Genomic DNA, 15,801 nt, shown 5'->3' with positions numbered 1-15,801 from the left:
CTGATGAGGAGAGACGGCATTCATCCCACGTTGGACGGAGCGCGACTCATTTCTGCGAATATGACCAAGTTGATCACCGGACTTAATCTATGACAACCCAGGGTTCAGATCAGGAACCGGGAGCAGAGTTGTAGTTTAACACCCTTCTCTGCTCTTCCATTCGAGCAGTTACCCACCCTTGACTTTAGAGTAGAGACTGTGTCTGTCCCACGGCCACTTCAATTAAATAAATCAAAAGTAAGCAGAAGAGGAGTCATACACAATAACCTTATACAAGTTAACACAATTATTTCAGCAGTGCAACAAAATAGGTCTATTAAATGTGGTCTCCTAAATATTCGATCTCTGTCATCTAAAGCTGTGTTACTGAATGATTTAATATCAGATAATCACATTGATTTATGTTGCCTAACTGAAACCTGGCTGAGCCATGAAGAATATGTCTGCCTGAATGAATCGACTCCTCCAAGTCATATTAATACTCACATTCCTCGAGGCACCGGTCGAGGAGGTGGAGTAGCAGCCATCTTTGAATCGAGCCTATTAATTAATCCTCAACCAAAATTACACTACACCTCATTTGAAAGCCTTGTTCTTAGTCTTTCACATCCAACCTGGAAAACACTACAGCCAATTCGATTTGTGATTCTGTACCGCCACCAGGTCCATATTCAGAGTTTATATCTGAATTCTCAGAATTTATATCAAGTTTGGTTCTTAAAACCGATAAAGTTATTATTGTTGGAGATTTTAATATCCATGTGGATGTTGATAATGATTGCCTTAGTGCTGCATTCATCTCCTTGTTGGACTCGATTGGCTTCTGTCAGAGAGTACAGAAACCCACTCACAGCTTTGGCCACACGCTTGATCTTGTTCTTACTTATGGCGTTGACATTGAGCATTTGAACGTCTTCCCACAGAATCCTCTTCTGTCAGACCACAACCTCATAACTTTTGAATTTATACTACCGGAGTGTACTCCGTTAGTCAAAAGTTTCTACACTAGATGTCTAACTGATAGTGCTGTAGCTAAATTTAAAGAAGCGATTCCTTCTGTATTTGATTCGATACCACGTCTCAATATAACAGAGGACTCCTGGTCTAACTTTAGTCCGTCCCAGATTGATCATCTTGTTGACAGTGCCATAGGCTCTCTGAGAATGACACTGGACTCGATAGCCCTCTGAAGAAGAAGACAGTGAGGAAGAGGAGGTTTGCTCCTGGTATAACCCTCAGACCCGCAAACTGAAGCAAGCGTCAAAAGCTTGAACGCATATGGCGTCAACTAATCTCAAGAATCCCGCTTAGTTTGGCGAGATAGTCTTAAAACATATAAGAAGGCCCTCCGTAATGCCAGAGCAGCCTATTACTCATCAATAATAGAAAAATAAAACAACCCCAGGTTTCTCTTCAGCACTGTAGCCAGGCTGACAGAGAGTCACAGCTCTGTGGAGCCGAGCATTCCTATAAACCTTAGTGGTAATGACTTTATGAACTTCTTTAATGAAAAGATTTTAACTATTAGGGACAAGATTAATAATCTCTGCCCATAACCAGTGCCAATCTGTTCTCAAGTGGAATGGCCTTGGAAACCGCTGTATGCCCTGGTGTATATTTGAGGATTTTCTCCATCAACCGTGACCAATTATTTTCAACGGTTTCTACTTGAACACGCCTACCTGTCTCTTGGACCCCATCCCGACGAGGCTGCTTAAAGACGTTTTGCCTTTAATTGGCGGCTCTCTATTAGATATTATCAATGTGTCTCTGCTAACAGGCCACGTACCACACTCCTTCAAGGTGGCTGTTATTAAACCTCTCCTGAAGAAGCTCACTCTGGATCCAGAGGTGTTGGCTAACTACAGACCGATCTCTAACCTCCCTTCCTCTCCAAGATCCTTGAGAAAGTGGTCGCAAATCAGTTGTGCGACTTTCTACATCATAATAGTTTATTTGAGAAATTTCAATCAGGATTTAGAAAACACCACAGCACCGAGACGGCACTGGTGAAAATTACAAATGACCTCTTAATGGCAGCAGATAAAGGACTCCTCTCTGTCCTGGTCTTGTTAGACCTTAGTGCTGCATTCGACACCATTGACCATGACATCCTGTTACAGAGACTGGAGCAGTCGATTGGCATTTCAGGCACGGCACTAATTTGGTTTAAATCCTATTTATCAGATCGATCTCAGTTTGTATTTGTAAACGATGACGCTTCGATAACCACCAACGTTAATCACGGAGTTCCACAAGGTTCTGTGCTTGGACCAATTTTATTTACCTTATACATGCTTCCTTTGGGCAATATTATCAGGAAACACTCCATAAACTTTCATTGTTATGCAGATGACACTCAACTATATTTATCGATAAAACCAGAGGAGAGCAACCAACTCTGTAAAATTCAAGCATGTCTTAAAGACATAAAACATGGATGACCTGCAACTTCTTGATGTTAAACTCAGACAAAACCAAGTAATTTTAATCGGCCCTGAGCACCTCAGAGATCAATTATCTGGTGATGTGGATTCTGTAGACGGCATTGCCCTGGCATCCAACACCACTGTAAAGAATCTTGGCGTTATCTTTGATCGGGACTTGTCCTTTAACTCCCACGTAAAGCAAATCTCAAGGACTGCATTCTTTCATCTACGTAATATTTCAAAAATCAGGCACATCTTGTCTCAAAAGATGCAGAAAAATTGGTTCACGTTGTTACTTGAGACTGGATTACTGCAACTCCTTATTAGCAGGCTGCTCTAATAAATCTCTTAGGTCCCTCCAGTTGATCCAGAATGCTGCAGCTCGTGTTCTCACTAAAACTAAGAAAGAGATCACATCACTCCTGCACTAGCTGCTCTGCACTGGCTCCCAGTAAAATCAAGAATCACTTTTAAAATTCTTCTCTTAACCTACAAAGCCTTGATTGGTGATGCTCCATCATATCTTAAGGAGCTTGTCGTACCATATTGCCTCACTAGAGCTACGCTCACTAAATGCGGGACTACTTGTAGTTCCTAGAGTCTTAAAAAGTAGAATGGGAGCCAGAGCCTTTAGTTATCAAGCTCCTCTTTTATGGAACCAGCTTCCAATTTCAGTCCGGGAGGCAGACACAGTCACCTCGTTTAAGAGTAGACTTAAGACCTTCCTCTTTGACAGAGTTTATAGTTAGGGCTGAATCAGGTTTGCCCTGGTCCAGCCCCTTGTTATGCTGCTATAGGCTTATAGCTGCCGGGGACGTTTAGGATGCACTGAGTACCTATCTCCTCTTTTTCTCTCCTTAAGGATGAATTTTCATCTCTCAATCACACGTTACTAACTCTGCTTTCTCCCGGAAGTCCTTTTGACTTTACGCCTCATGGGGTCATCGGACCCTATGAGACGGCATAGATCCTATCTGCCTGATGGATCGTCTGGGTCGTGGAATTCCTGCTCATGACCACGCCACTGTCCTGTTGAGACTCCGCCCTCCTCCTCCCCACCGCCATCTGCCTGATGGATCGTGGAGGTCTCCATCGTGGAATATGCCTACTATGAACTATTCATACACTCTGTCATATTCATTGAATGTATTTTAACTCTAAATCTGTCCTTCTGTACACATTACATCTATTGCATCTGTCCATCCTAGGAGAGGGATCCTCCTCTGTTGCTCTCCTCCAGGTTTCTTACCTTTTTTCCCCTGAAGGGTTATTTGGGAGTTTTTCCTGGTCCGATGTGAGGTTTTGGGGCAGGGATGTCTATGTGTACAGATTGTAAAGCACTCCGAGACAAATTTGTAATTTGTGAAATTGGGCTATACAAATAAACTGAATTGAATTGAACGTTAGCCGACGACTTGAGGATTAAAACCTGAACTACCTGCATTGACAGCACACCTGCTAGCACACTGAGCTAACAGGTGTCTCCACATTACAACTGTATACCTTTTGATTTCTTTAGCGTCACTAAAGTATGTTTGTTGTCCAATGGATGACTAATGTCATTCTTATTCAGATATAGGAAAACATTCATAATCGTATGATAAATGTTTTCATTGTTCTGGATTTCACACGATGCTTAAAGTTTAATAAGTAAAAACATAAACCTGAAGCCAGCGCCTCACGACTCTGTCCACGTCCACCGTCGTCATCTGAAGATAAAAGATCCTTCAATGGTTGACAGATCATAAAAAGGTATTTTCGATGTCAGCGACACAGGATTTGAACCGTGGATCCTAAGAACCTGGAGCGTAGCGGTGAAGGTGTGTTCCCCCCCCCGTCCTTCAGCTGCTGCGTTCCCCTGACGGCAGACGCGTGGCAGCGATCGTGAAGACAATACGACGACGCCCGATTTATCTCAAGCACCTTTCAGATTACTCACCGTCCAACAAAGGGCCCTGCGTCGTAGACGCAGCTCGTCCACCTGCCGGTCCTCGTCTAGGGTTCTCCTCGTCGGCCCGGGGCTCTTGCATTCAGACGCGTGCGGGCTGACACCGATCTGCGACGCCCATCCATATTTAAAGGGCCGTGCCGGTGACCCGAGGGTCGCCCTCTCCGGCGCCCGCAGCGCGGCACGCGGCGCCTCGCTGTGGGCTATCCTCGATGATGCAACGCGCAATGGGCCTGAGTGCGGCCGGCCTCCAGGCGACACGTGCAGGAGCCGGGTGGCTGTAACTCGACCCGACGACAGTGAGTGTGCCAATTAGCTCGTGAACACAACAGGTGACACCGACATGAAGCCCAATTACACACCTATTTGTGTCCGGCGTCTCCCGCGGCAGGCAGTCGGGGAAGGAGCCTCTCCGTGATGGATGCTGCCAATTATGTCAGCAGGCGGTTATAAAGCGCTCGGCGGCGCGCTAATGTCACCGACACCTGAAGTTAGCCTCATTAAAAACCCTGTTTAACCTAATTATCCAATTAGCACCGCTGGTTGTGTCACTGTTTCAGTCAGCGGGCGTTTCACTGGAGGATCAGAGTCGCCCCGCTCACCTGGAGGAGACGCCTCCAACGAGATGACGGACAGGTGTGTGTGTGTGTGGGGGGGGGCCACGAAGGCTTCCGCTGGTAAACAACAGTTTATGGCCCAAAATGACTTCAACACAGACTTGTTGCACTTAGAGAGTTTTAACAAGTCGTCGTGCTTCTCACTTCTCACCGAGAAAAGAATCCAGAACGAGGGGGGGGGGGAGCAGTACAATTAAAAACACTAATCATGGTTTAACTGCCAGTGAGATCTGAGTTAATTGAGCTTTGAATTCATCCAGAAGACGATGGGCCAGGTGTTAGCCAGAGGAACAGAGGAGGAAGAACAGAGGAAGAGGAACAGAGGAGGAGGAACAGAAGAGGAGGAAGAGGAACAGAGGAGGAAGAACAGAAGAGGAGGAACAGAGGAAGAGGAGGAACAGAGGAAGAGGAACAGAGGAGGAAGAACAGAAGAGGAGGAACAGAGGAAGAGGAACAGAGGAGAAAGAGGAAGAGGAACAGAGGAGGAAGAGGAACAGATGAAGAGGAACATTGGAGGAAGAACAGAGGAAGAGGAACAGAGGAGAAACAGGAAGAGGAACAGAGGAGGAGAAACAGAGGAGGAAGAACAGAGGAGGAGGAAGAGAGGAGGAAGAACAGAGGAGGAGGAACAGAAGAAAAGGAACAGAGGAGGAAGAGGAACAAAGGAGGAAGAACAGAGGAACAAAGGAGGAAGAGGAACAGGAAGAACAGAGGTACAAAGGAGGAAGAACAGAGGAAGAGGAGGAGTCCTCTGGATGGTTTCATCCTCTGAAGAGGAAGAGGGATGCGTCCATTTTTTTAAATCGGCTTTTGATCTTTTTGAGAAAACAAACCAGAAACAGAAGTTTTCCTTGACGGGAGTTTATTGAAAAGGAAGTCGAGTTGACGTCAGGGAAACGTGAACTTCTTCAGAAACACCAACAGTGACACTTCCTCCAGAGCTCGGATCATAAAACATACATTCAGGTATTAAAGTTACACATTGGAGGTACAAAGAGAAGCTCTCGGTGGCGGAGGAGCGACGAGCTTCACCAGTCCAGAGGAATCAAGAATATAAAATGTGACTTCATTGAAAAGTGTGATTGACATGCAGAAGTGACCAGAAGGCTAAAACATGTATCATCCGGCTCGGAGCCTCGGAGCTCAGCGCCAGGACCACAATGTGGCGGGTCTCCAGACCTTAAGGACCCTAAAGGACCCTAAAGGACCTTAAAGGGACGGTGCACCCGACTCCAAACTGTGTCAACTTCTCGAACCGACATCTTAGAAGCACGGCCATCATTTCCTTCAACATCTCGCCGTCAGGAGCTTCAGCCTCCGTGTCTGGCAGCTGCAGGCGGCCGATGGCGAGCAGCGTGACCAGAGAAGACTCAGGAGACCCGGAGCAGCAGATCAGACCTGAGCTTCAGGACATGCTCCGTCACCTCGGGGAAGAACCCCACATGTACTGGTTGACTGTGTGGAACCATCTGTATGAATGGTGACGTCTTCTTGTGGGTTTTGAGTGTTTTGGGTTCAGAGATTTGATGGACAGATATTATGCAGATGACAGACGTGTCATAACGATGCAGGCCGTGTTGTTGTTTTTGTTTATGACACAGTTTTCATTTAGATTTGTGTTTTAGACTCAACATTATCCAAAGCACCAAATGACATCAAAGCATAAAGAATAAAGCTGGAAGAAAAGAACCGACTCCGCCCCCGTCCCCTGAACCGACTCCGGTCCACATGTCTTTGAACTCATCGTCTCCATTCGGGGGTCAACGTCGACCCCAGAGGAGGTCACATGACCTCTCTGTTGTAAAACTCATTTCATTGACTAAATGTGTGATGTCTGTCGTCCAATCAGACGGAGTTGACCCAGCGTGTGACATCACGTAGAGACGAGGTCATGTGGTCCCCAGTGAGGCCGTCGGGGGGGAACCGCCAGAGGGGACGACCTCTTTGGATTCACCTTGAAGGAAAGCCAGGGCCCGGTCTGGAGACCACTCCACACGAAGCTCTGCAGAGCCCACCAGTGTGGGCTTCAGGGCCAATGGGAGATCTCAGGCCTTCAGACAAACGAGCTGCGTGAGGAACACTCAAGAGGAGCGTTGGAGCGGCAGGTCAGAGTCGTGACAACAGATTATAGAGGGGCGGAACAACGAGCCGCTCGGCTCCGGACTCACCGAGCGCGACCTTCCTGTTGGCTGGTGACCTCCAGCAGTCATGAAGCTGAGCTGACGACACACTTTTGTTCTTCCTGGTTTTGAACGTTGGAACAAAGGAAAGTGCTGAAATACAGCGATGTAAACTATTACTGTGTAAACATGTGAATGCTGATGGAAGTTCATATTCAAACCGTTAGATGCAGAAACACTCATGAGATATGTCACATGTGTACCGTGAATACAGAAGTGGGCGTGGCTATAAAGGTGCGTATCTCACACTACAGTGTTCATGAGCCCTGGACCATGTATAAATAAAGACTGTTCATGTGCAGTAAGTACCAGTAATACAATCTTGAAGAAGAACCGTTCAAATCAAATCGACATGGAAGAGATGATTACAATGTAAACAGAATATAAAGCAGGTTGATTATTGCACGTCAAACGTCAGTAAACCGATCCGGACCCCAGGAGCCTGAAGGTCAGGGGGTCGCACGCATAACGCAGAGTGAAACACGTCTGTTCATGGGACAGAAAATAAAAGGAACTAAGAACCCCAGAAGCAGCAGAGGAGTCGGTCCACGCCCGGCGTAACCACGGCGACCGCCGCTCCGCCATTTGGCCGTCTGGTCAACACTTTAGACTTCAAACACTGTGGAGCTTTAAACACTGGAGCTGCGAGTGAAAACTATACGGCGAAACCCCAAACCGAGGGAACCAATCGGTGAGCGGAGCACCTGCGTGTTCCAGAACCATCCCCCCAACAAATTACAAAAGGTAGATAAAAAACACTGAATAGAAATGTTCTAAAGCAAAGACTCATTAATTTGGCTTTAATCACATTGATTGATGACGGCCGACTCCTCCCCCGCCGGCCGGCCGCTCTACTTCTTGGTGAGTTTACCCGCCTTCCTCTTGGGCTCGTAGGGCGTCCGCAGGATGCTGGGCGTCTCCTCCATGACGCGCACCAGCAGGTCGTCGATGTAGTCCTCCAGCTGCCGGATGTGGGCGTCCTTCCTCTTCACCACCTCCTTCTGCTTGATGAGGTCCTGCACCACCTCGTCGAAGGACAGGTTGCTGTAGGCCAGGGCGCTCTCCTGCTTGGCCTCCTGCAGACGGGGAGACGGGGAGCTCCAGTTAGGCGGTGTTCCCCTCCTGCTGCTGGAGGTTCGGTGAGGAGCGTCAACACGTGTGTTGCCGTGCCGACGCCCTCACAGAAGCTCATTAGACGTGTTGGCCTCGCGCGACATCGACCGCCAGGTGTTTGTCTCTTTTCTCCGCCGCTAACGAAGGCTAATTGAGAGCTTTTAAAGCTCTTGGGGGATTTACACGTGTCAATGTTTCTATGCTGTGATCAGAGACACCGTTTAGAACGGAACTTTTTACACGACCGCCAGCGGCTGAAAGTTGTTCTCTTTTTACTTTAGCCGCTGGAACAATACAGATTTAAATGAGCTCTTTGTTCTGAAGGTGGTGGAAATGCCAGGCTGCATATTTACGCAATCAGAAAGGTCACGCTAATAAAGACCCGGACGGAGCGGTGTACGCCGACCGCTTTGCTCCGAGAGGAGCCGTAATCGTTTTTAATGAGCACCGCTTTATCGCGGCGGTGCTGGGCATCCTCCCCCGGACGGATAGAGCAGCCGAGCCTTCGCCTGTTTAGAATACCACAGGTATCAGCTCCACTCCCACGCCGCCTCGACAGAGACGAGAGGACCAACAGGCTCATCGCCTCCAACACGAGGAACCAGGAGCCACCAGATCAAGGTCCAAGAGGAAGGGTTTCGAGAACAGAGGTAACCCACAAGGTAACCCACAAGGTAACCTAGAAGGTAACCCACAAGGTAACCCACAAGGTAACCCACAAGGTAACCCACAAGGTAACCCACAAGGTAACCCACAAGGTAACCCAGAAGGTAACCCACAAGGTAACCCACAAGGTAACCCACAAGGTAACCCACAAGGTAACCCACAAGGTAACCCACAAGGTAACCCACAAGGTAACCCACAAGGTAACCTAGAAGGTAACCCACAAGGTAACCCAGAAGGTAACCTAGAAGGTAACCCACAAGGTAACCAGGGTAACCCACAGGTAACCCACAAGGTAACCCACAAGGTAACCCACAAGGTAACCCACAAGGTAACCCACAAGGTAACCCACAAGGTAACCCACAAGGTAACCCACAAGGTAACCCACAAGGTGCCCCACAAGGTGCCCCACAAGGTAACCTACAAGTTAACCCACAAGGTAACCTACAAGTTAACCCACAAGGTAACCTAGAAGGTAACCTACAAGTTAACCCACAAGGTAACCTACAAGGTAACCCACAAGGTAACCCACAAGGTAACCTACAAGGTAACCTACAAGGTAACCCACAAGGTAACCCACAAGGTAACCTAGAAGGTAACCCACAAGGTAACCCACAAGGTAACCTACAAGGTAACCCACAAGGTAACCCACAAGGTAACCCACAAGGTAACCCACAAGGTAACCCACAAGGTAACCTACAAGGTAAACCACAAGGTGACCCACAAGGTGACCTAGAAGACACAAAGACGTCTCTCTGAGAAATACTGCACTTAAACTATCCAAGAGGGAATAAGAGAACTGACGGCCTTATGGATGTTGCTCTCTCCCTCTCTCTCCATCTATCCCTCCCTCTCTCTCTCTCTCTCTCTCCCTCCCTCCCTCTCTCTCCCTCTCTCCGCATAACAATCAGGCGCTTTAGTGTGTGGTGACAAAGGCCTGGAAGTGACCATGCCTTGGCGAGTCGTGCTGTGGGTCGCTCGGCGGTGAGGGGGAGATAAGCGACACTTGGCATTCTCCAGTTGTGTCATTACAGTTTCTAATGAGCTCAGCTTTGAGAATCTAAAAGCTCAGTCCTTTGAAATCTCTCACTGCCCCCCCCCCCCTCCCCGTGTGTGGTTAATTAGGGCCTTGAAGCGAAGGAAATGGGAGCTGCCATTTCTGCGAGGCACTGTGGCGTGGTGGTGTGGGGGGGGGGGCACATGTGTGGAGCCCTCAACACCCACAAAGAAAGGTGAGGAAAGCTATTATCAGCATTCTCTTTCTCATTTAGGCGTCACTTTAGCTCAGCTCCCTCATAAATAACCATTCTGCTGCGTAACAGCGCCAACGCATTTATTTTTTCCTGCAAAATAATAACGATGAAATGTACAATAATATATCTGAAGACATTTCTGTGTCCAAAAAAACTAAAAACCTCCAATTACAGAAAAAGTGCAACAGGCAACCGCCGACGACCTTCCCGACCGAAACTTCACACCACTTCAAATCGAGCAGCGCCGACGTGACGACCGACGGGGCAGCTGCTAATTAGCCGAATGTTCCGAGGCCTCGGAGATCAGTGTCACCGGCTTCGAGGCCAAAGAGGTCACAATTAAAAACATCCGACACTCGGCACCAGTCACAGTTCTTCTGTGGCCTCCTCAGGTGAGGCGGCGGGCGGCGGGCGTACCTGAGGACGGCCGTACACGTCCTTCTTCTGGCCAAAGGTCAGGGGTTCACTTCCTTTGGACTTCTTCTCACTGCCAAGGGAACGAAAGGAGAGTCAGTACTCATGTACAACCATCTGTAGTAGAAGGTAACCCACAAGGTAGTCCACAAGGTAACCCACAAGGTAACCTACAAGGTAACCCACAAGGTAACCCACAAGGTAACCTACAAGGTAACCCACAAGGTAACCTAGAAGGTAACCCACAAGGTAACCTAGAAGGTAACCCACAAGGTAACCCACAAGGTAACCCACAAGGTAACCCACAAGGCAACCCACAAGGTAACCCACAAGGTAACCTAGAAGGTAACCCACAAGGTAACCTACAAGGTAACCTAGAAGGTAACCCACAAGGTAACCCACAAGGTGACCTGAGGTACCCACAAGGTAACCACAAGGTAACCTGAGGTAACCCACAGTAACCCACAAGGTAACCCACAGGGTAACCTGAGGTAACCCACAAGGTAACCCACAAGGTAACCCACAAGGTAACCCACAAGGTAACCTAGAAGGTACCCACAAGGTAACCCACAAGGTACCTGGAGGTGAACCCACAAGGGTAACCCACAAGGTGACCTGAGGTAACCCACAAGGTAACCGGTAACCACAAGGTAACCTGGAGGTAACCCACAAGGTAACCTAGAAGGTAACCCACAAGGTAACCTGGAGGTAACCACAAGGTAACCAACAAGTTAACCCACAAGGTAACCCACAAGGGCAACCCACAAGGTAACCTGAGGAACCCACAAGGTAACCCACAAGGTGACCCACAAGGTAACCTACAACGTAACCCACAAGGTAACCTAGAAGGTAACCCACAAGTTAACCCACAAGGTGCCCCACAAGGTGCCCCACAAGGTAACCCACAAGGTAACCCACAAGGTAACCCACAAGGTAACCCACAAGGTAACCTAGAAGGTAACCTAGAAGGTAACCCACAAGGTAACCCACAAGGTGACCCACAAGGTAACCCACAAGGTAACCCACAAGGTAACCCACAAGGCAACCTAGAAGGTAACCCACAAGGTAACCTAGAAGGTAACCTAGAAGGTAACCCACAAGGCAACCTAGAAGGTAACCCACAAGGTGACCCACAAGGTAACCCACAAGGTGACCCACAAGGTAACCCACAAGGTAACCCACAAGGTAACCCACAAGGCAACCTAGAAGGTAACCCACAAGGTAACCTAGAAGGTAACCCACAAGGTAACCCACAAGGCAACCTAGAAGGTAACCCACAAGGTAACCTAGAAGGTGACCCACAAGGTGCCCCAGAAGGTAACCCACAAGGTGACCCACAAGGTGACCCACAAGGTGACCCACAAGGTGACCCACAAGGTAACCCAGAAGGTAACCTAGAAGGTAACCCACAAGGCAACCTAGAAGGTAACCCACAAGGTGACCCACAAGGTAACCCACAAGGTAACCCACAAGGTAACCTAGAAGGTGACCCACAAGGTAACCCACAAGGTAACCCACAAGGTAACCCACAAGGTGACCCACAAGGTAACCCACAAGGTGAACCACAAGTTAACCCACAAGGTGACCCACAAGGTAACCCACAAGGTAACCCACAAGGTGACCCACAAGTTAACCCACAAGGTGACCCACAAGTTAACCCACAAGGTAACCTAGAAGGTGACCCACAAGGTGCCCCAGAAGGTAACCCACAAGGTGACCCACAAGGTAACCCACAAGGTGACCCACAAGTTAACCCACAAGGTGACCCACAAGGTAACCCACAAGGCAACCTAGAAGGTAACCCACAAGGTAACCTAGAAGGTAACCTAGAAGGTAACCCACAAGGTAACCCACAAGGTAACCCACAAGGTAACCCACAAGGTAACCCACAAGGTAACCCACAAGGTAACCCACAAGGTGCCTCACAAGGTAACCCACAAGGTAACCTACAAGGTAACCTAGAAGGTAACCTACAAGGTAACCCACAGAAGGTAACCTAACCCAGGAAGGTAACCCACAAGGCAACCCACAAGGTAACCCACAAGGCAACCTAGAAGGTAACCCACAAGGTAACCCACAAGGTAACCTAGAAGGTAACCTAGAAGGTAACCCACAAGGTGACCCACAGCAACCCACAAGGTAACCCAGAAGGTACCCACAAGGCAACCCACAAGGTAACCCAAAGGTGACCAAGGTAACCCACAAGGGTGACCCACAGGTAACCCACAGCAAGGTAACCCAAGGTAACCCACAAGGTGACCTGAAGGTAACCCACAAGGTAACCTAGAAGGTAACCCACAAGGTAACCTAGAAGGTAACCCACAAAGTAACCCTAAGGTAACCCACAAGGTAACCTAGAAGGTAACCCACAAGGTAACCTAGAAGGTAACCCACAAGGTAACCCACAAGGTAACCCACAAGGTAACCTAGAAGGTAACCCACAAGGTAACCTAGAAGGTAACCCACAAGGTAACCCACAAGGTAACCCACAAGGTAACCTAGAAGGTAACCCACAAGGTAACCCACAAGGTAACCCACAAGGTAACCTAGAAGGTAACCCACAAGGTAACCCACAAGGTAACCTAGAAGGTAACCCACAAGGTAACCTAGAAGGTAACCCACAAGGTAACCCACAAGGTAACCCACAAGGTAACCCACAAGGTAACCTAGAAGGTAACCCACAAGGTAACCTACAAGGTAACCCACAAGGTAACCTACAAGGTAACCCACAAGGTAACCTAGAAGGTAACCCACAAGGTAACCTAGAAGGTAACCCACAAGGTAACCTACAAGGTAACCAGAGGTAACCCACAAGGTAACCTAGAAGGTAACCCACAGGTGACAAGGTGACCCAGGTAACCTAGGGTACCCACAAGGTGACCCACAAGGTAACCCACAAGGTAACCTCGAAGGTAACCCACAAGGTAACCTACAACGTAACCCACAAGGTAACCTAGAAGGTAACCCACAAGGTAACCCACAAGGTAACCCACAAGGTAACCCACAAGGTAACCCACAAGGTAACCTACAAGGTAACCCACAAGGTAACCCACAAGGTAACCTACAAGGTAACCTACAAGGTACCCACAAGGTAACCCACAAGGTAACCCACAAGGTAACCCACAAGGTAACCCACAAGGTAACCCACAAGGTACCCACAGGTAACCCACAAGGTAACCTAGAAGGTAACCCACAAGGTAACCACAAGGTAACCCACAAGGTAACCCACAAGGTAACCACAAAGGTAACCCACAAGGTAACCCACAAGGTAACCCACAAGGGAAACTAGAAGGTAACCCACAAGGTAACCCACAACAGTAACCCACAAGGTAACCCACAAGGTAACCCACAAGGTAACCCACAAGGTAACCTAGAAGGTAACCCACAAGGTAACCCACAGGTACCCACAAGGTAACCTGGAAGGTAACCCACAAGGTAACCCACAAGGTAGCCCACAAGGTAACCCACAAGATAACCTAGGTAACCCACAAGGTAACCACAAGGTGACCCAGGGTGCCCACAAGGTAACCTCCCACAGGTTAACCCACAAGGTGACCCACAAGGTGCCCCACAAGGTAACCCACAAGGTGCCCCACAAGGTGCCCCACAAGGTAACCCACAAGGTGACCCACAAGGTGCCCCACAAGGTAACCTACAAGGTAACAAGGTAACCTAGAAGGTAACCCACAAGTTAACCCACAAGGTGCCCCACAAGGTGCCCCACAAGGTGCCCTAGAAGGTGGCGGTACTCGTGGCGTACCCCTTGTGGACGAAGGGGTTGGCGTCGGGGGGGCTGGAGGCGCTGGGCGAGCGCAGGTCCCCGGAGCTGCCGGAGCGCCCCGTGGCGTTGGCCTTCTTCCCCGTCACGCGCTCCAGGAGGCTGACCTTCTCCTTCTTCTCCTTCTTGTCCTCCTTGTCCCCCGGCGGCCCCCCCGGCCCCCCCATGAAGGGGTTGCGGTTGCGTGGCAGCGTGGCGTACTTGTGGGGCAGGGCGTCGCCGAGGCCGGAGAACGGGTCGCCCGGCGCCTCCCCGTCCGAGCAGCCGGGCATCTCGCTCTGGGAGTGCCGGTGAGGGCCTCCTGCAACCAGAGGGGGCGGCGCTCTTTAAGATGGCCGAACACATGGCGGCCTCTCATTGGTCTTCAAGATAAAACCACACCGTGTTCCTCCACTCAGCTCCAACTCTACATTCAGGCCGTCTCGTGTAGTCCGATAACTCCTTTACTATCTGTACGCGTACGACATCCCTGACCTTTGACCTCCCGTGGGATCAGGAGCAACCCCCTGAGGGGCTCACAGAGGACCCTTCAGGAGGAGGCTCCCCCTCCAGGAGCACCGCTCTGGAGGGGGAGCCTCCTCCGCTCCCAATCTGACTCACAACAAAGACGCCTGATAAGGCCCGCCCCCCCGACAGCTGCACTTCAAGGCACAGTGGCGAGGGTCCACTTCCTGTCATGGAAGCTTCTATTATTATTATTATTATTATTGTCTAATAGTCTTATTATTGTCTAATAGTCTTATTGTCTAATAGTCTTATTATTGTCTAATAGTCTTATTACCTAATAGTCTTATTATTGTCTAATAGTCTTATTATTACCATTTTTATGACAATATCTCATACTTTAAGCATAAATGAGTATAAATATTTTTTTTGAACAAAGGCTAAATGTTCTTTCACAAGTTTTAAAAAGTGTCCATGAAGGCCCCTCATTGGTCAGAACAAGAGGAGCACCGTCACCGTGTCGCCTCTCGGGCCCCGCCCCCTGAGGCCGACCCGAGCGGCGCCGAGGTCCTCACCGCGCTCGTCGATGGAGTTCATGGTGTCGGGCTTGGCCCGGGGGGCGGCGCCGACCAGGTCCGACATGGAGTGGGCGGCGGAGAGCTTGTGGCCCCCGGCCAGCAGCGACCTCCCGCCCTTGGCTTCGGGCGGCGGCGCGGCGTCCGGGTCGCCGGCGGAGCGCGGCACGATGGCGGAGGACGCGTCGCCGCCGTCGTGCTTGCGGCCCTTCATCTTGTGCTTGAGCTTGGAGAAGGGCGAGCGCGGCTTCTCCTTCATGGACAGGTCGAACATGCTGGCCGTCATGTTGTTCCTCATGAACTGGACGCTCACCTGGACGCGGCCGCGCTCCTTCCTCTTGCGGCCCGGCTTGGACTCCAGGGAGTGCCAGCTGGAGGCGGCGGGCG

The 15,801-nt window shown here is 49.6% G+C and overlaps 2 protein-coding genes across 3 annotated transcripts in view; one reads left to right on the top strand and one right to left on the bottom strand.

The window, feature by feature from the left end:
* The window catches only part of tm9sf3 (transmembrane 9 superfamily member 3), a 200,317-nt gene that overhangs the window by 126,280 nt on the left and 58,236 nt on the right, over positions 1–15,801 (top strand). The gene's annotated exons all lie outside the window — the stretch shown is intronic.
* The window catches only part of LOC130207346 (rab11 family-interacting protein 2), a 16,455-nt gene continuing 6,489 nt past the window's right edge, over positions 5,836–15,801 (bottom strand). The window contains exons 3-7 of one of the 2 annotated variants that reach the window (XR_008834276.1): positions 15,415–15,785; positions 14,378–14,696; positions 10,621–10,690; positions 7,163–8,250; positions 5,836–7,060 (exon numbers count right to left, since the gene is read on the bottom strand). Coding sequence is in view for 1 of the 2 variants with exons in the window: in XM_056435895.1 (XP_056291870.1) it covers positions 8,026–8,250; positions 10,621–10,690; positions 14,378–14,696; positions 15,415–15,785 (985 nt within the window). In the remaining variant the exon portion in view is untranslated. Of the gene's footprint in view, positions 8,251–10,620; positions 10,691–14,377; positions 14,697–15,414; positions 15,786–15,801 lie in introns of both variants that reach the window. The other variant, XM_056435895.1, reaches the window with a different exon arrangement.

This window comes from Pseudoliparis swirei, chromosome 17 (assembly GCF_029220125.1).
Source record: "Pseudoliparis swirei isolate HS2019 ecotype Mariana Trench chromosome 17, NWPU_hadal_v1, whole genome shotgun sequence".
NCBI lineage: Eukaryota > Metazoa > Chordata > Actinopteri > Perciformes > Liparidae > Pseudoliparis > Pseudoliparis swirei.
This window is presented reverse-complemented; position numbering and strand designations above follow the sequence as displayed.